Source organism: Dufourea novaeangliae, unplaced genomic scaffold (assembly GCF_001272555.1).
Source record: "Dufourea novaeangliae isolate 0120121106 unplaced genomic scaffold, ASM127255v1 scaffold228, whole genome shotgun sequence".
Taxonomy (NCBI): domain Eukaryota; kingdom Metazoa; phylum Arthropoda; class Insecta; order Hymenoptera; family Halictidae; genus Dufourea; species Dufourea novaeangliae.
Window position 1 is genome coordinate 4,820,371 of NW_015374150.1, and position 18,864 is coordinate 4,839,234.

Sequence of the window (18,864 nt, forward strand, 5' to 3'; positions counted from 1 at the left end):
CGAAATCGAAAGTCGGCGCCAACGCGTGCGAAAAAGAAAGAAGGAAAACGTTCGACGTCCTTCAAAGAGACAACGCGCTGGCCCCACGGATGTCCTGGAAGTTGGCAAGATCTGAATTTTCTGTTTCTCTACGTTCCGCGGATACTTTGATGTCCGTCCGAAAGCTTGTTTCTAGTTATTGGATCGACGGACAAACTGGTACCGACTAGATCGGTTGTCTCTCAATACGCGCGCCCTACCGTTCTTGATATCGCGAGAATGTCGAGGAAGTTTGTGGAGAGACCCGCCACAATGCGTATCTCTCGACTTATCATGATGTACCGCAACGATCCTCTCACGTGGCCGTAATCTTCTTCGGAAAACGACTATTTCGGGAACACCGTGTGCATCTGCATTTCTAGCACGATGCTTCGGGGCTAACGCTCGAATCCGAGTTTGTGATTTATGCGGGCCCAGCGCGATAGGAGGAGTGCATGCAGTTGCCCAGGCCTCCTCCACCGCGCATCTTACCTTCTCCTATAACGCGCGCGCGCTGTTCCCTGGCTGCCCGTGCAGCCGCATCGCTACCGATATATGTATGCGGAATATCCACCCCCCCCCCTCCACCGGACCCTTTCGTTCACCGTAGACACGGTTAGTATCTACTGCAAACGAAATGGCGGCAGAGGTACCGCGATCACGAACACGGATGCGTAGAACGACGTTACCTTAAAAACATAATTTGTACGATTATCTGCTATTGCAAAAAAAAGATCCTTGGGATCCGAAAAAACTATTGCGACGATACATGTTGGACGAACAACAACTTAGGAGCAATTGTACATAGAAAAAATAATTCGGAAATCGAAGTGTTCGACTGGCGAGTAGTTATCGCACGTGAGCCAGCGCGGCAGAGCAAAAGGTTAACACCCTCCGCTAGCCTTAAAGAGCGTGTTAACTCGGTTAAGTCCGTGACTCGAAAGAGTTGCAAGCGTCGAGAAAAGCGTGTACTATTCCTCCCATCGTTTTGCCTGCCTCTCTTTCTTCCCTCCTCCGTACGTTAAAATACTCCCTTGGAAACGATTCGAGATTCATCCCGCGATCGAATCCAGATCTTGCTTTTTTATCTCGCGCCTCGATCCCGCCTCGAATCTCGTCCGTTCCATCTTAGTCATCGGTGAGATCACGTTCCGCGAAGCCAAAAAGAAAGCTTGCGCAACGATAGCCATGATTGCACGGAATAGCGAACAGGCGTGAAATACCGGACCAAGGTACCACGAGATGGTCGCGGAAAAACACGACGAAGAAGAGACGGTTGGTGTGTAAAAGTAGAACCAATGGGAACAAGTTCCCGCGAAACAAAAATAAATAAAAGGAGCGCGTGTGCGATCTCCTCTCGCGTACACAACAAGTGCAAAAACGAGTTCGTGGTGGCGCATCGGAGAAGCCATTGGTTATAGGTGCGCGCGTGCACACGTATCTAAATGTACATACAAGCGGGCGGGTACAACGAAATGTGTGCGATACCGTGGGGCACACGTTGGTAAGATACAAGACGGGGCTCCAGGCGCGGTCAGATTAATGAAACTCATGGGAAAACAGTGACTCTCAACCGTCGCGAAAGGACATCCCGGAAATACCTCTTGGATCGTTGCGCGTTGTTGTAGCAACCAAAAACGATTCGCCCCGATCCTGGACACACCTGAATCGATTGTACAAGCCGTTTCTCCGTCTGTGAAAAAACTCGTCCCACAGTCTGTACGTAAACAACGAGTCGTGCGTCGAAGATCACGCGCTCTTTCGGAACACGCGTCCGCACGTTCGAGTCTCGTCGCAGACCATTTCCTTGTGGTTGATTAAACTGCATAAATTCCGTTGGAATAATGGTTACCGAAGCAAGTTTCTGTGACGTCAAGCGAACAGATACGTTTGACTTTCCGGAAAAAAGTCAATCATCCAATATGGAATCGATCCAGCGAATGTATTACTGTCTTGAAGGGGAGACAGAAGGGAAGAGTTAAAGGCCGACTGAACGGAGACAGACTCCTTCATTTTTTACTTCGTGTCGTTGTAGCACCTGTCTGTACGCGTAATCGTTCTTTCTTTCGAAGATGAAAGAAATAACGTTGCGGTGATTCGAAACCTGCCAAAATGGAAATCAGCGATTATCAGAACCTCGACGAACAAGTTTTCATGTTTCCTATTCTTTCGTCAAAGATTAAACCTGGCGATACGCGGACAGAAGTCGGACAGATTTAAACGAAGAGCATCGATTTAAATCGGAATAACACGAGACTCCGAAGGGCAACGAATAAACGGGTATAAACAGCGTAACGGAACAGGAGGATGATAGAAAAAGAAAGCGAAAGGATATAAGACGGTGAATAATTTCATGTCGATGAGGGAACGCGATGCATATTCAAGCAACGTCGTTAGATAGAGCGACGCGATGCGTTGCGATGCAACGCGGGCTAGACACGATACACAATGCGATGGAAGACGAAGAAAGAATACGGGAGTGGGGTGCGGTGGTACGGCGCGACGGTTCCCTTTACTCCGGATTGGATCGTACGCGTCGTTGTACATAAATTGTGCAAGTTGTACAACGACGCGACTTTGCTCCTTTTTTACCGTGCACGCTAACACAGAATTTTCCTCGATGTTCGTTGCGTGTCACACCCGATTTTGCATACCATGCAGCTTACGATTGCCAAGTAAAACGTGTCGAGAAACTCCGAAACACGTATCATTTTCCAACTTATCGAAGAATGTGTTCGGTATAAGCACAATGTTTTAGGAATACGCGTGAGTGTAGCCTCGTAGGATACGATGAAATTCTTGATTTACAATGCGAACGAATTACAGAGTCTCGACGAGCCGATCGCCAAGTTTCATTCGAACGTTGCCGCGATTTTGAAGAATCGTTCGATAGATCGAAGCGACGCCGCCGCGACGGAGCGCCGACGACATTAGGCTTTTTTACGTGTCGCAAAATATAAACGTACTCACCTGTGTCGTTGTGTCGATTGTGAGAATCGAAATAATGGTTATGTTGGAAATGGGATGCGACGGCTAGTGTCGAATACCGAAACCTTAACAGCACAGCGGTGTGGTGGCACGAGAGAAGCTGGTGTCGTAAAACCGTAGTTACGCAACACGCAACTGGTGGCACACACACGACACACGGTCGATCAAAAACAAAACGTCAGCGGTCAGCGTCCGTCGGTGCCGTCGACGTCGACGTGGTCGTCCGCTGTACAGAATGCGCGCCAGTATCGAGCGTACCGCACAGCCGAACGGAACGAAATAGTACGGTACGGTACTGTACGGTATAAATCCAATGGGGGAAGAGAGAGAGAACGGGAGGAGGGAGTGTGACAAGTTGAGAAAAAGACGAGAGTAAAGAACAATTGGGAAAGAAATGTGTACGGGAGAAGACGCGATCTTGGCAAATGCGTCACTCGCAAATCACGAACTATCAACCACGCTGTCACGGTTCGGAAAGAAAGAGAGAGAGCGAGGGGGCAGGCAGGCAGACAGAGAGTGAGAGAGTGTGTGAAGGAACGAAAGAGAGAGTAGGCCGCTCCGAATGACAGTCAAGGAAAACTTCAGAGCGACCGGGATAGAACCGAGTGAACGTGCTGGATCCTCAGACTCGATCTGTACTGTCCACACTGACAGTCGCTAAAGTCGCTTCCATGCTCGACCTCATCGGCTCCTCGCATTCAACTTCGTCTGTTTTCGTCGCACATCGGCCCGGTGGCAATATGGCGCCGCTTTGCCTCCAACTTTGAAATCCTTCTTCCTTTGTTCGACTCTTTCTCAACCTTGATTCCTATCCCCCTTGAAATTTGTAATCAAACCTCATCGACAAAACACAGCTCAATGTTGCACGGGTCATTATTACCGTTGTCATTGTCCTCATCGTTACTATAATTATTATTTGTTAATAGTTAATGTTTTAGTAATAAATAAATAAAATTATTATTTAAAGTTTACAAATGCAATAATTATCTAACCTTTGTTCATGAAACTGTATTCATCTCGATCCCCGTTGCAAACGATAAATCTTTTAAACAGGATGACCGTTTTAAAAACGTACGGTGTAATCAGAGGAAACGTGAAATTTGTTTGAACGTTTCTGTTTTCTTCGTAATTCTTCAATGTGAACAAGTAGTTGCGTCGTTACGCGATATGCTCTATAAACTGTGACACGCGAGTTGAAGAACAAACGAGATGATATTTTTTTGAGAACGAAAACACCACGGATTAAGCATCAGTCTTGACTATATTCGCAATACGTTTCTCGGCGTTGAAATCCCTTTGATACACGTTACGCGTCACACTGATTCGACAAACAAAAACGCAAAATCATTCGGAACGAAACCATCGCTACGAATGTCTCCCCCCGCCGCCAGAGACCCCGTACGGTGAGAGCGTAGGGTCATAGAACCCCAGGTGGTGGCGCCACAGACCCCGTGCGGTGGGATCGTGGGGTCACGGAACCCCCGCAGGTGGCGTCAGAGACCCCGTGTGGTAAGAGCGTGGGGTCACAGAGCTCCAGCAGGTGGCGCCAGAGACTCCGTGTGGTGAGAGCATGGGGCCACAGAACCCCCGCAGGTAGCGCCAGAGACCACGTGTGGGGTCACAGAACCCCCGCAGGTGGCGCCAGAGACCCCGTGTGGTGAGATCGAGGGGTCATAGAACCCCCGGTGTAGACACCAGGGACCCTGTGTGTGTCAGATGTAGCCTCACCAGCAAAGTTATTGAGATATCTGGCTATCGCTTATTATAAAACAGATCAGGAGCAATTTTTTGGTGCCATAATGTCTGTGTAAAGAGGTCATTTACTACCTATTTTGTTAACAACAAATTGTTACTTTTTCTTTTACGAATATCTCATTAACTATTAACGGTGCTGGGGGAGTAAATTGAGAGCAATTTTTTTAGATATATATCGTTAAGATACGTTAACATTCGGCGCGAACTATTTTCCGGTGACGATATTACATATGTTATTTGTCGTAATGCAACGCCCAAACAATTTACGAAAAAGTCTAGACATATGTATCGAGTAAGCATAAAGTGTGTAGACACACGAATAAAGTATATTTCCGATCGTAACTATCAACTTCGATCAAAATTGCGAAATTCTCGTTGTCGACATCACAGTGAACGTCAGAAACGCGCGCGTTATCTGCGTGATCGCGCTTCGTCGACGTTCCTCGCGCCACCTGGCAGAAATGCCTAACCGATGGTTCGTTACGGTGGTTTCGGCCCTCTAGTCGGTTCGTCGGTTTCATCGGCAGAACCGAACGTGGTCGAAGATGGCGATACAGGGGTAGGGTTCAGCGGACGCTCCGGAAGGAAGCTTCTTCCTCGTCGTGACGAAAACGTAGGGTTGTTCGGTGGGACAAGGAATCTCTCGCGTAGTGGCGGGAAAGACGTTCGCGCTGGTCGATCGACGAAATCTCGCGACTCGCGACACCTACGAGCTCTGTCTCTTTCGAGACTGGGAAGTTCAATGCGCACAAACGTGTGTCGTGTCGCGTTCCGTCTTCCGTCACGGCCAGTCGCGATAAAATCGGAACATAAACTCCGGGGAGAACGTGCGCGCGCGTGTTACTCTTTTCTTCCATACTGGGGACGAGCTGAAATACTCGTGAACGCGCTACACGCTACACTACGCCAATTCGCCAGCTTAAATGTCCGCCTCGACTTCTGTTCGATATATCGAATAAGAAGTGTGTCTGTCGCGTATTCTTGTGGTTCATTTTCGTAAAAACATAAAATCTCGAGAAGAACTTCTCGTTTCCGTGTCGCCTCTTTTTTTTTCCTTGGTTATCAAAAAACAACGTTAAAATACTATTGATAGACGGGTGTATTTTCGTAAGATGGACTATCGTAAGGAAATTCAGCGAAAAAATCGAAGACGATCGCTACGCGTACTCGGGAGATTTCGCTCGCGATGTAAATACTTGAAATCGTTCGATGTCTCTGCCCCGACTCATAAATTGCTTCGAAACTGATAACTGCGACTGGGTTTTGTTCATGTACACATTACTATCGCGTACCGATACGATTCCCAAGGGCGGGTTCGCAGCGAGCGCGAACAAATGGGGATTAATCAATGGACGGCGGTAACGACAGCGGTTGGGTTTAGGCATTGGCGCGTTTTTTCATAGTTCGTGGGAGAGACGCGTCCGACGACGGTCGCCGTCTCACTGGAAAGTATCGCGCGAACACGTTCGATTCGCGCATCGGTAGACAGTAGATTAAAAACATCAAAGAAATGCCTTCGGTATTTCTTGTTTCTTTCAGATGGTGGCGGGTTCTTCGCTTTTCACTAATCAAGGAAGCGATTCGCAGAGGGGAAAAAGGCTAAGGCTACTAACACTAGCAGCTTACTAATCCAGGCGAGAGCAATATCGTGTTCGTAGATATCGCGTGATATTTTGGAGAACGAGACTTGGCTATGAAATCGCGAATGTCTAGAACGCGTTCCCGTTGCCGTTCACGCTTCCGTTCTCGTTCTCATTCTCGTTCTCGTTCCCGTATGCAATCTAGTCAGGAAAGAAAGGGATTCCTTAAAGAGGAAATTACGACGCGGCCGAGATAAGGGGAAAGATTATACGATGAACCTGAAACGTCGAAGCGTAAATATAGAAGGGCCGATAACCGAGCGAATCGTATCGTGAATCTCGCCACGATTCTGTTTCGAGTCCTAAGACAAAAGAAAAAAAGAGCGTATTTCAAACGAAAATTTCCGCGAATATTTTCCGATGCGACATCGATAATAGCGTTTCCAGCTGCCTAGAAATTACCAAAGAAGGATGCATTACCAAAGAGACCGTCGACAAAGCCGTAACTCGGATCCGGAAAGAAGACTGTCTATCTAGCGAAGGACAACGTGCGACGATGCAGGCTTAAAGTTTGCAAGAGAAAACCGTTTCAGAAATAAAATTTCGAGACGAAACAAACGAAAAAGCTTTCAGATGGTTGAAACGTGGCGACAGAGGTGTTCGAATCGCTAGTAACTGCTACGGCCGGTAACATCGATGCGTGCTGGACTGCATCGGCATATGTATACGGACCAACGATCGTGCGACGAACAGAGGCAATCATTCTCGAGGAATAAGTGGCTGTACGGAATATATACGAGCGTAACGGATCCGAGCGCAGGGGTAAGTCGTTCGACGTGTCTAAGCGACTCGATCTTTTCAAGGTTGAAAAACGCGACGAAAAGTTATTAGGAGAGATTATAGAGAGAGAGAGAGAGAGAGAGCGAATGGTGATGACGGTTGTTGAGGAATAGAGCACGGACTAACAAGAGAGGTGGGAGGTGAGAGGTGAGAGGTCACGACGAAGGGTAACAGAACAAGCGTAGGAGAGCGCGTACGTGCGTGGGGGTGTCGAGAGGGGGTGTGAAATCAGAGCGATATCGACCGCGAATTGCGCTTGCGTGGAAAAAGGCGCGCAATCGCTGTCGAGGAAGCGGCGTACCGTCGCGAGGAAGAAGCTCTCGCAGTCGGTCGATCGTCGCGGCGACGAACGCCGAAAGCCGAACGTCGAACGGTTCTTCACCGTCGAACGACGACACCGTTGCTTCTGTTTCGTTGTTTTATTCCTTCCGTTTCATTTCGACGTTCCTTTTCGGCGAGGACTCCGCGGATCCCTGTTGTCCGACGACCCCGATTCATCCGGCGAACGAACATTACGAACACACAGAGAGCGTACTCACCCCGTTTCAATATTCGATCGGTACGTCGACGAGGAAAGGAGTCGTCGGCCGGTGCCACGAGGTTCGCGTTTCGTGAGCCAGCCTCGAGATACAGGGGGCTCGTCCTCCATCGTCACCTGATATTCGACTTCTTGGTACCTGGGCAACGACGACCCGGTTCTCGGTGATTCGAACGCGTGCACGAACCGTTCGTGTATTTCCGTGAAGACCGCCGCCGCCGCCACGCTCGTCGACGAAACGGGCGTCGATGTCGTTTAGGTGGGAAGCTATCGAAATCTCCGTTTAAGCGAAGACACGTGGAATAACGATCGATTCGAGGGTTGAAACCGCGAGGCTTCACTCTTTTCTCCCATCGTCCGACGACTACGTTTCTACTCCGCCGCGTGACCATACGTTATCTATGAAAACAGACGACTTTGGTAAATTATCCTTGGAAAGAGAACCGTGTAACGAAGCGGCAAATAAGAAACCGACGGTGGTTAAAGCCATCGGTCGTATTAGTATTAGCATTGTATTTTGAGAGCGACGAAAGAACCCACGCTAGAGTGAAGAAGAGAGAGAGGGAGGGACACGCAGGCGGACTATCGAAAAGATAAGAGTCCGATAAGCGAGCGTGGTCGAGTTACGCACACGTTGGTACGTATTTTGCCGGCGACCAGCTCGGCTTGGCTCTACTCTCGGTCTGCTGGTCCGGCGTATCCGTTACCGATATCTTTTTATACGGCCGAAAATTTTACATGGATTTCTCGATGGTGAAGGATCATTAGCGGGCAAATGGCCGTTGTCGGTATGCAAGGAAACGGTTCAAGCGGAACGACTGGAACCGAGCTGACGCAGGAGGAGGTACAACTGACAGAATTGTTGCCGGTGAAACAGTCGAGAATCAGGGAGAACGGAATCTTTAAGCACGACACGGGTGTCGACAACGACGACGACGACGACGACGACGACGATACCAGCGCGATAACGAACGCGGATAGAGATGCGAACGCGACGACGGACGCGTTGAAAGTGCTTCGAAGCTTCGAAAACGGTGGTCGCGACGGGCACGAGCAACAGCAACAACAACAACAACAACAACAACAACTTCGACTACGGAACGTTTCGTCCTGCGAGACGTTAGACCGTCCAGGAAAACGGGAAAATGGAAAACGGTCACGAGTACGGAAACAACAGCAGTGGAGCGCGAAAGACGATGGGATCGCGATTCGTAAGAAGCGAAATAACGTTGTTGTTGGTCGTAAGAGCGGGCTGATACTTGCGAATTCGTCGAAAAAGAACACGGTCGACGATCTCGGGAACAAAGAGGAGGAGAGCAAAGGAAGCATCGGCGAGTCTTCGAGCGGTCAAACGGTCGACGGACAGGACGATGGTAACGAGACGACATCGTTCGTTTGCTCGATGTACGGGCAAGAAGACTCGTACCAGACGTTCGACGAGGGCAAACACTTCAGCGAGAAAATCTACGCATTTCGCCGGGATCCGTTGGACTTGAACGGGAAGATCGTCGATCGGATTTACGAGACCGATTACTCGGCGAGCACCGATGGCGGTTTGTTCGATCACGGTTTCGATCGTGGCTTCGAGAACGGTTGCCATCCGGACGGTAGAGAATCGGGTTTCAACATCGAGTCGATCATCACGGCAAATTATTTCCTCGAGAGCGAGAACAACAATGTGTTACGATCGAATCGGGAGAAATCGGGAAAAATCTGCGGCAATTCGTTGATACTGGACGATAAGATCGGGATCGCCGCCGAATCCTCACCGAGCAAGAACAAATACGAGAACGATGACGGAGAAGAGGACGGAGAAGAGGACGGAAAGACAACGTTGGACGTAGACGGTGACGACGCGCAATCGTTGGCGAACGGTAACGGAAACGGAAACGAAGAGAAGAAATATTGTTGCGTGGTGTGCGAGGCGCGATTCAAAGGGAGCGGTGGTTTGCGGAATCATTACAAGATAGTGCACGGAGCCGGGCCGATCTTCAAATGCGACGAATGCGGCAAAGAGTTCCCGCTGAAGGAACGACTGAAGCTTCACGTGAGAACGCACACCGGGTTTAAGCCGTACAAGTGCCCGGACTGTGACAAGAGTTTCGCGAGGGGCGGTCAATTGGTGCAACACCGGCGAACCCACAGCCAGGTAAAACCGTATCGTTGCGGCCTGTGCTCCGGCACGTTCACCTGCGCCGCAAATTTGGCCCTCCACGTGAAACGTCACAACGGCCAGAAGGATCACAAGTGCGAGATCTGCGGTCGCGCGTTCGTCCGACGAGACGCCCTCAAGAAGCATCTGGAATGCCTTCATCGGGACGTAAAGTCGTTTCTCTGCGTGATCTGCAACAAAACGTTCAAGGGTCACCTGCCCCAGCACATGAGGACGCACGCACGCGATCGTCCTCACGGATGCGCGACATGTGGCCAGAGATTCGCGCAAAAATCACAGCTGACCGTCCATCAGCGAACGCATTCCGGCCAAAGGCCGTTCAGGTGTCTGGTCTGCTGGCAGGCGTTCGCGCATTCGACCGCGCTCAAGCTGCACACGCGACGTCACACCGGCGAACGGCCGTTCAAATGCGCAGAGTGTAACGCCGGTTTCACTCAGCTGCCCCACTGGAAGAAACACATGAAATGCATCCACGGCCGGACCGAGCCGTACGCTTGCAAACGGTGCAAGAGCTTTTTCCGGATCAAGAACGATCTCGAGTGCCACGAGAAAACTTGCCATCCCGAGCACGACACGAGCAGTCCTCCCGACTGTGTCGTGGCCGCCGCCGCCGCCGCCGCCGCCGCCGCCGCCGCCGCCGTCACCGTTGCCGTCGCCGTAGCCGGCGGAAACACGGACACGTTCTTCAACGAGATCGCCGAGAAACCGTCACCCCCGTTACCCGCCAAATACAAAACGATGACCGTCGAGAGGATGCGCTTGTTGCTCGCGGTTCTCCTAAAGAGAATCAGCAAACAGGAGAGATTGGACGAGCTCGGCTTTGGGAAACGTTTGATCGACGAGGTGCTTCGGGACTCGTTGTTGTCCGCCGGCAAGGATCCGGTACCACGGGACGGTCACACCGAATTCGAGACTCTTACCAAGAACCTCGAGATATTCCTGAAATGGACGGTACCCAAGGAACATTGGGAGAATTTTCGCAAGTTGAACAAGACTCCGGAAGACATTTTGGAAACGCTTACTGCCACCTAAACAGAAAACGATACAACCGGATTTTTCTTTTACCTTCCTTGCATTTTTCTCTCATTTTCATTCCGACCGTTCGCCAAATTCTCAAGGCTGTACTCACTTTACGTTCCTTTTACGTTAACCTCCTTGCTATCTCTGCTAGTCCAAAGTGGCAAACGTGGTGTCTATTTTTCTTTGCTTTGTTCCAACCATCGATCCCCCGTCGCGTTGGTGCTAAGCGCCAACGTTCCTAAACGTTTTCGCTTGTTGTTTCTTTCCTCTTTTCTTCACGGTGCCATGTATAATTGTACTATTCGCCGCGTTACAATTTCGCGATACATGAATCAAAACGAACAACGCTCTTTACTAGTAGAATATGTAACCGCCGAACGACACGATCTGCTATCGATCGTTCCGGCAGATTTAAAAAAAAGGGGAATAGTTTATAAAACATTTCTTGCCATACTTGTTACCGCATAGATAGATGAGAGAGTGCACTCGCTTGCGATGGCGTTGAAACCATTGCCGTAATTGCACGTTTCTTTTGTTTTAGATTAAATTCGCTTAGGGTTTTTCACCGGCGATCCTATATCAAAAATCGAAGAGGCTGAACGCGATCGTCCTATATTCTATGACGTTCCCCGCGATATATACATACATATATATTATATATATATTCTTTTAGCTGAACGTCATCGTCCTCTATTTATACCCGCAGGCAGCGGCAGGACGTTATACACAACGTGGTGGGTGTGTGTGTGTGTGTGCGCGCGCGCGTAAAATAGAGCCGCGATCTCGAGCTGCCTGAAAATTTTAACGCGTAACGTTATCGCTAATATATAATCTGTCGGTTTTTCACCGTGCAACGCGAAAATATTTACCTTCGTTACCAGCTTCCAGCCGACAACGAATGATATTAAATTACAATGTGCTTTCATAAAATCATCAGCGCTCCACATTTTAAAAACAAAAAAAAGTACATCAGTTTCGCGGAGACTCAGCGTAGGAGAAAAACGAAATCGGTTCGCGGTTCGTTTACGATTCACTCTGACTGTCATCTCGGAAAACAAAGAGACTTCGATGCCGAAACAGTGTTAACTCGGCTATACTCGCTTCGTTTCTCCTGTACTTGGATATGTTTGTTCGTTATATCAGACTTTTTATACGCGTTGACGCGTACTTATCTATCGTTCTGTCGTGTGCACACGCGTTGCTCGGGAATAACTCGGCATCCTTTAGATACTAGTAAGTAAATGTGAGCAGACAATAATGAGCAAGGTTGCAAGATTTATATATATTAGTCATTGAAGAAAAAGAAAAATACATATATAACTATTGTGCGATGCGTTTCAGAGAGTGAAGAAAAAGAAATTGATGGATATGCGTTGGATGCGTTTTCTACTGTACTAGTATTGTAAAACGTAATACCTATTTTGTATTCGTTAACGGCATTTCAATAACGCGGGGAATTCGAAAAATTTGCTATCCACGTTGCGAAAACACGTTTCGGAACATTGTCGAAGACATGTTTTCTCGAGTGTAAAGTGGATTCAACGAGGTTAATTTAACTACGCAGGGTGCTCGTGAGGATTCGCCAACATCCAAAGAATATACACAGTTTCGTTGGCGAACCACGATGAACATCGAACGAAGAGTCCGTCGAAAGGAGAATAATGCCGTGAAGGGTAGACGCGGAAACGCGTCGTCCATCGTCGCATACTAAATCCGTACGCGACAAGACGCATCGACGCAAACGGTGTCATATCGTTTCGGAATTTATTCGAAAGATCGAAATCTACTTTTCCGTTCGTCGTAGAAATGCAAAAAGAGGTCGCGGAACATTGAATATGGAATATAAATCGAGGTCAAAGCAGTGTTGCGCGTTTGTTCGTGCTTGAAAGACACATACACACGCATCAACCAGAGAAAGAGATAGAGAGAGAGAGAGAGAGGGGGGGGGGGAAAAAAAAGAGGAAGAAAAAACTTGGAAACACAAAGATTTCGATGTTTCGAATGACCAAGTCTTGACTCTGGTGTTACTTTTAAGTTTTTACGGTGCCAAAGAAGAAAGAAAAAGAAATGAACGTCCTTGGTCGACAAAAAGTTACCAATGGCGGATGCGCGAATAAGCGCGTTTTGTTATCTTTTGCCGTTGCTCGCGTAGGAATTGCGAACAATCGTTACTTGCATTTTCCTGCGTATCTTTTTCGTTGAACACGCATTATCGAAAGATTCAAAGTTCTATTTATTGTTTTCCATTAGTGCCATAAATGTTACTGTTCTGTCTTGTACTGTATTGTACCGTACTGTATTGTACCGTACTGTACTGTACCGTATTATACGATAAAACGGTGATTCGAATAAAATGTTTTTCCTTTACGCGATGTTGTATATATTTATTCGACCGCGTATAAAAACATAGAAACATTTAGTTTCACGAATATAGTATCGTAGAAACACAGTACTCGGGGGCGAAGATACATTCGTACATACAGATATACATATAAAGATTAATGCTTGTAAAAAACAAAAAGTAGGAGCAGTCTCGCGTATCGCGAACACTGGTTCGAAGTATTTGAGAGGATACCGAACGACGATTATCGTTCGCGATACGAGCGAGTTTAACGTTTATCGTTGATCGTTTCGTTCGTGCAGTCTTACTTCCATTGAAACGTAAACTGTTTCTTGAGATCTGTTTTCAACTTTATCGCAGATAGACTCTGAAAAATTCCAGAACGATTCCCAATACGACTCGAGAGCGTTAGAGAAGATTGAACACAGTATAAAAAGGCAGTGGACTAACCTTTTCCTTTTCGTTGTACTTGTACTCAATCTCACGACCGTTTAAAGAAACATACGAGACATTGGACGTAACTCCCCATATTTGTATACAGTCGAGAAACACTTGGTCGTTGAATGCGGTTTCCTTCAGCCTAGAGGAAGACACAGTGTTGTTCTCGGAGATGAACGACAACCACAGAAACTGTTCTTTTTCAACCGTGTCTAGAAATTATCGTTATAGAAAAAAAAAACAAAGTCGCTAACAATCTTTCTATGAAACGCTTCTAAAAACGTGCGACATTTTCGAGAGTCCGATATCCCATTTTACACGCATGTCCCCGATCACGTCTTGATTCGTGCGAGTCGTATTTTGCACCGATCGCGCGTGTCCCACGTTTTTAGTTGCAACCTAACCCAGACCACAAGTCAAATGGAATACAACCTTCTTTGTATTAAATATAGAATACCTAAACTGTCACCGTCATCCCAGTACAATTCCCCTTTCGCCGTTTGTGCTTGGTCTAACGCGACCAACAAGCCGATACCGTACTTTCTGCTTTCTGTGGTGGTAGCACCTGGTTTCTGAGCTGGCAAAATCGATCCTCCCCGAACCATCAACGGTATAGTGTCAAGCGGTGCATCCAACGTGTACCGTTCACCGAAGCCAAACAAAGACTTTTTCGTGTGGAAATCGTACCACAATCCACGAGGCAGGTAAGCCATTACTTTTACCGCGTTCTAATAACAAACAACGTAAAACCGTGTAAGTAGATCGTTATTTTTACTTACTCGACGTTTGGTTTGTCGGTAATCGAACGTACTTCCTCTAAAACCGGGATGATCATCAGAGAACTTCCCCATAGAAACTGGGTATCGATGTCACGAGTGGCTGGATCTTCAGGGAATCTGAAGGAATGCATAGTTTTGTCAGTATATTCGCGAAGATTGGGTATCTGATGGGACACTTACTCGAAGAATAACGGTCGCACCACAGTTTCGCCGAACGTGTGAGCTCGAAAGAATAATGTGTACAGATACGGTAGCAGCCAATAACGAATCTGGAGGGCGCGTCTCGACGACCGTACCACCAAATCGCCCATAGCGACTGGATCTTGCTCCTGTGCATACATATGTTGAATCGAACGTTCCTACGCACATATGTATAGTTAGAATGCATTTACAATATAACAGCGATACAAACGATAGTGTCGTCGGAATTATGATTGCGTGAGAATGGATAAAAAGCCCCGAGTTGCATCCAACGATTGCACAATGCGACCGTTGTATTCCCATTGAATCCACAAATGTCCGCGCCAACCATTGGTATTTGATAGAAATTCAACGATAAAATTGCGGGAATGCTCATTTTCAAGTCATGCCTGATGAATTACAAAACGATTAATCGAATGCTCGCGAGACGTTTCTATTGTGTACTCGTATAGACTACCATGTAGAAAAAACATCCCCTGTCCAATGACCAGCGTACCGTCCGTGTCCCACCCACGTTGACCGGGATATTATAAATGGCCTCTTCTTCCGAATGTTGATCAGAGCGCTGTGCGGAATTTCTTTCGATTAGCTCACTTATTCGAGTTTTCGCGTTCGTAATAGCAGTACTTACTAATTCGTAGCTATCGCATGACTCGTGCCGTATGTATTATGAAGATTGTAGTGTGGGCCTAAATAATGTTTCGCGTTCATGCACAACGTTTTCTTCGCCAGTTTACCTTCCATCACGTTCGGCACATACTCTGGATAATCGAGACTGTTGTGCGAACATCCATTTTTGTAACCGTCGTAAAAGTTCGATGGTTCGTTCATATCCTGGTGAACATGATAGAAATATAACACAGGCTTACGATTAGCACTCGACTAGGAAAACGTACGTACGATCCAAGCTCCATCATATTCGAACCACTCGTACATCTTGCTCATCATACGCAGATAATAATTTGGCGTTTTTGGATTCGTAAAGTCCGGCCAAGCCGTAGAAACGTAATTCCAAACTTTCCCGATGAACGGTCGATTGGTCGCTACGTCATTCACGAATATATCTTCCATAACACCTTCATCGTACGGTGGATAAGTTCCGTTGATTTCCGAGGCGGATACACCAGCGTCGATCAGAGGGATGTAATGCATTCCTCTCTATAATACTTGATACATTATTGGGCGCACTGACAGATATCCTTTCGAGACGCATACGATCGCATTAGAATCGTACCGAATGGATTTCCGTTACGAATTGCGGCAGGTCCTTGAACTTTTCCAAGTTGTACGTAAAATCGTTGTGTTTATCCATATAATCCAAATCGTTCCACTGAGTATCCTGTACACAATAGAATGCGGTTAAAACGATCAAAATTGTTTCGCTTCGCCGGACTAAATAATATTCGTATACACGTCGAGTGTATACTGTGTAAACATTACAAATGGAATATGTGCTGCTATGGTTCTCCTCCATACTTCTTTTGTGCTTTCCAAGCTCCCGTATCCGAACCTGCGTCACCGCGGCACACATTAAAATAGGCTGAACTTACCGATTAGAAGAATATTACGTCCCTACCTGCACAAATGAAAACCTAGCGACCAATACGGTGGTAGAAAAGGTTTGCCTACTATCTCGGAATACTGTTTTATTACGTCCGCTGGAGTTGGTCCCAGAAAAAAGTACATGTCGAAAATACCACCGATTGTTCGAAACGTAATGCCCGGCGATGGTTGTAATATTACATCTGAAAGAGACAAACGTTAGGAACGGCATTTGCAACGTACTTATCGAAACGGAATCAATAACGGTATCTTTAGAGACTGATGTACCCATAGCGTTACTGTTCAGCAACAAAACTCCGTGAGATTTTCCGGAATTTTCAACGATCAAATAAAAAGGATGAGATCCGTATAAATTTGCCTGAATTCAGAAACACACTCCTTATACAAAGAAAATAAAAAAAAAAACTTCATACGATACGTTAAAATGTGACTACGTACATTTTCCACTGGAGGCTGATCCTTATTAAATAATGTGAACGTCTGCCAATTAGTGTTCAATTTTAAGCTTTCTCTATGTTCGCCAATCCCATAAATATTGTCAGTTGGTAGAAGGCCGCTTATTTGTAAAAATTGGTCGGCAAATACGAAGCCACCGATGTCGATCGAGTCGAATCTGAATGAGAAAAGAAAATATTAATATTTAATGAATCACACAACGCAGGTTCTTTATCATTGTAAGTGATATTGTATATTCAATGTATGTGTTTAACCGTAACGATACTTACAGCACCGTATCGTCCGAGGCTCTATACAACTTAAAACCAGGTTTCTCATTATCGACGTCTAATTTATATTTCGCATCAACATTACGATGTTCAAATGGTTTGGGATTCGACCTAATAGGCCACGGTGGTTCGTATCGTTGTTTAAGCGGATCGTATATCTTCAAACGCAAAATCGAATCGTCTACACTACTGGCTTCCACCTTAACAAGGTCTTTGTCATTTTTGTAAGAAGAACTCCCTATTAACTTTAGAAACCCAGAAAAATCGTTTCCATCTTTGGTAGCATTTGTGTACTTGTATAAACTCCAATTTCTTGGGTAGTAGCAATATGGAACATTCAAGGAAAGTCGCGTCTTAGTTGCAAGTTTCTTGCCTGGTGATGTCCAGCAACAACCTCTACTGGTGCAAGATAATTCCGATACTCCTTCTACAGGATGGCAATCAAAACGTAGTGCTTCTGGGATGTTTTCACATTGCTGGAAATAGGTCAAAGTTATTGTATGCAACTCAAATCATCTCTGAGTGTGTAATTGATCCATTTAAAACCTACTTGTATAATTCTGGATGTTCTAAACACTTTCTCCATAAAGATCATATTGTACTTGTATCTTTGATTGTCCAATACCTCACCAGAGACATTGATCGACATGTACCCTGTTTCTAATATGTTTTCATTATCCACAGCGATCACATCTTTTTGATACTTCTCGATGAGAACAAACTTAGTCTGTTTTATGAATAATACTAAGGCACAGAACAAAATAAAAGATAAGCTCAGTCTTATAAGATCACAGGGCAATACATATTTCAAAAACGTGTTTAAACGTATGTTCCTGTGTAGATATTCTTTCCTCTGTGTCACAGTGCCTTTCATTGATGTATCTAATGTTGAAAATTCTGTTAGGCAATCGTTCCTTAAACAATCTGATATTTTTAAACTCCAGCGACTTAATTATTCATACCTTTGATGATCATCTCGATGCGGTGTAATCTGACTCTCGACTGCAAACAAGTTATCCGTCAGTCGTCAGCTGAATATCGTGTTGATCACAAAAACTGTATACAAACAAGCGAGATTATTATGAACAATGTGACATTTTTATATGTATACAGTTAGCCAAATACAATATTAACCTATATATATGTACATACATACGTATATGTACAATATAAATATATACATACATACAATACATAACAATGATATGAATTTTCACATAACCTTAAAGTTTTGCATGAAATGCATCGGCATTTCATTAAATAAAAAACACTCTAAATATGTCACTTACACATTCACATTATTTTCGTGTCAAAACAATCTTTCACGTTCGCATTACTTCCGCGTTAAAATAACGTATTATTAAATTAACAAAATTGCAAATTTTATGATTATAAAAATGTATATATGTAGATTTTGTTTGTTTTCGTTCGATAATAACTTACGATTCTTTGTTAGCATGGATTCATACGCCGCCAACTGTCAGGTCTCGTGACATTCCCGAAGAATGATAGAACAATGCATTTATGAACTGCTCACCCCTTTAGCTTATCAACGAATTTTATTTTTAGCATTATGATTAACATGTCGTTCGCAACCATACCAAACAGGAAATTGGTTAATTTCATGAAATACGTTCAGCATTTTTCATTCCGAAATATTCCCGCGCGTAATAAATTTTCTGGCTGTATATACAAAATAAATAGGTACTCATTCAATAAAATTGGGTTCATGTTAGCTTTTGGAAACCAATTTGATACTTTACAAATTACAAGGGTACATTAGGGAACATGCTTACATTGTTGTTCGATAAGAGACCAGACCTCACAAAGTATACAAATAGTGCTCTCCCCATATTTTATTGCGTAAATACACGAGTCATAATACGAAAGAAAATCAACATTTAT

General features: G+C 45.7%; 3 protein-coding genes across 3 annotated transcripts in view; 1 reads left to right on the forward strand and 2 right to left on the reverse strand.

Annotated features, from left to right (window-relative positions):
• LOC107191607 (protein N-terminal asparagine amidohydrolase) overlaps positions 1–3,964 on the reverse strand; it is a 16,403-nt gene extending 12,439 nt beyond the window's left edge. Inside the window, exon 1 of the mRNA XM_015580677.1 lies at positions 2,989–3,964. The gene's annotated coding sequence lies outside the window, so the exon portion shown is untranslated. The remainder of the gene's footprint in view (positions 1–2,988) is intronic.
• A 3,559-nt stretch (positions 3,965–7,523) lies between these two features.
• On the forward strand, positions 7,524–11,845 carry LOC107191583 (zinc finger protein 540-like). Its single transcript, XM_015580644.1, has one exon. It carries the CDS (start codon positions 8,495–8,497, stop codon positions 10,922–10,924), a length of 2,430 nt encoding a protein of 809 aa, XP_015436130.1. The 5' UTR covers positions 7,524–8,494; the 3' UTR covers positions 10,925–11,845.
• A 1,442-nt stretch (positions 11,846–13,287) lies between these two features.
• Positions 13,288–17,591, reverse strand: LOC107191666 (lysosomal alpha-glucosidase-like). Its single transcript, XM_015580763.1, has 16 exons — positions 17,510–17,591; positions 16,960–17,435; positions 16,673–16,847; positions 16,502–16,592; positions 16,248–16,416; positions 16,112–16,181; positions 15,906–16,010; positions 15,572–15,829; positions 15,303–15,505; positions 15,129–15,236; positions 14,883–15,060; positions 14,651–14,799; positions 14,503–14,587; positions 14,149–14,419; positions 13,704–13,903; positions 13,288–13,620 (listed from the first exon to the last, which is right to left on the reverse strand). Exons 1-16 carry the CDS (start codon positions 17,552–17,554, stop codon positions 13,558–13,560), a joined length of 2,646 nt encoding a protein of 881 aa, XP_015436249.1. The 5' UTR covers positions 17,555–17,591; the 3' UTR covers positions 13,288–13,557.
• Between the last annotated feature and the right edge of the window lie 1,273 nt (positions 17,592–18,864).

Bases quoted from the DNA above. Each gene is read 5' to 3' on its own strand.
- LOC107191666 (XM_015580763.1), bottom strand. From the start codon at position 17,554: ATGATCTTTATGGAGAAAGTGTTTAGAACATCCAGAATTATACAA. The intron at 16,182-16,247 runs GTAGGGACGTAA...GCGGTGACGCAG, and splicing joins CTAGGTTTTCATTTGTGCAG to GTTCGGATACGGGAGCTTGG. The intron at 15,830-15,905 runs GTACGATTCTAA...CAAGTATTATAG, and splicing joins TCGTAACGGAAATCCATTCG to AGAGGAATGCATTACATCCC.
- LOC107191583 (XM_015580644.1), top strand. From the start codon at position 8,495: ATGGCCGTTGTCGGTATGCAAGGAAACGGTTCAAGCGGAACGACTGGA.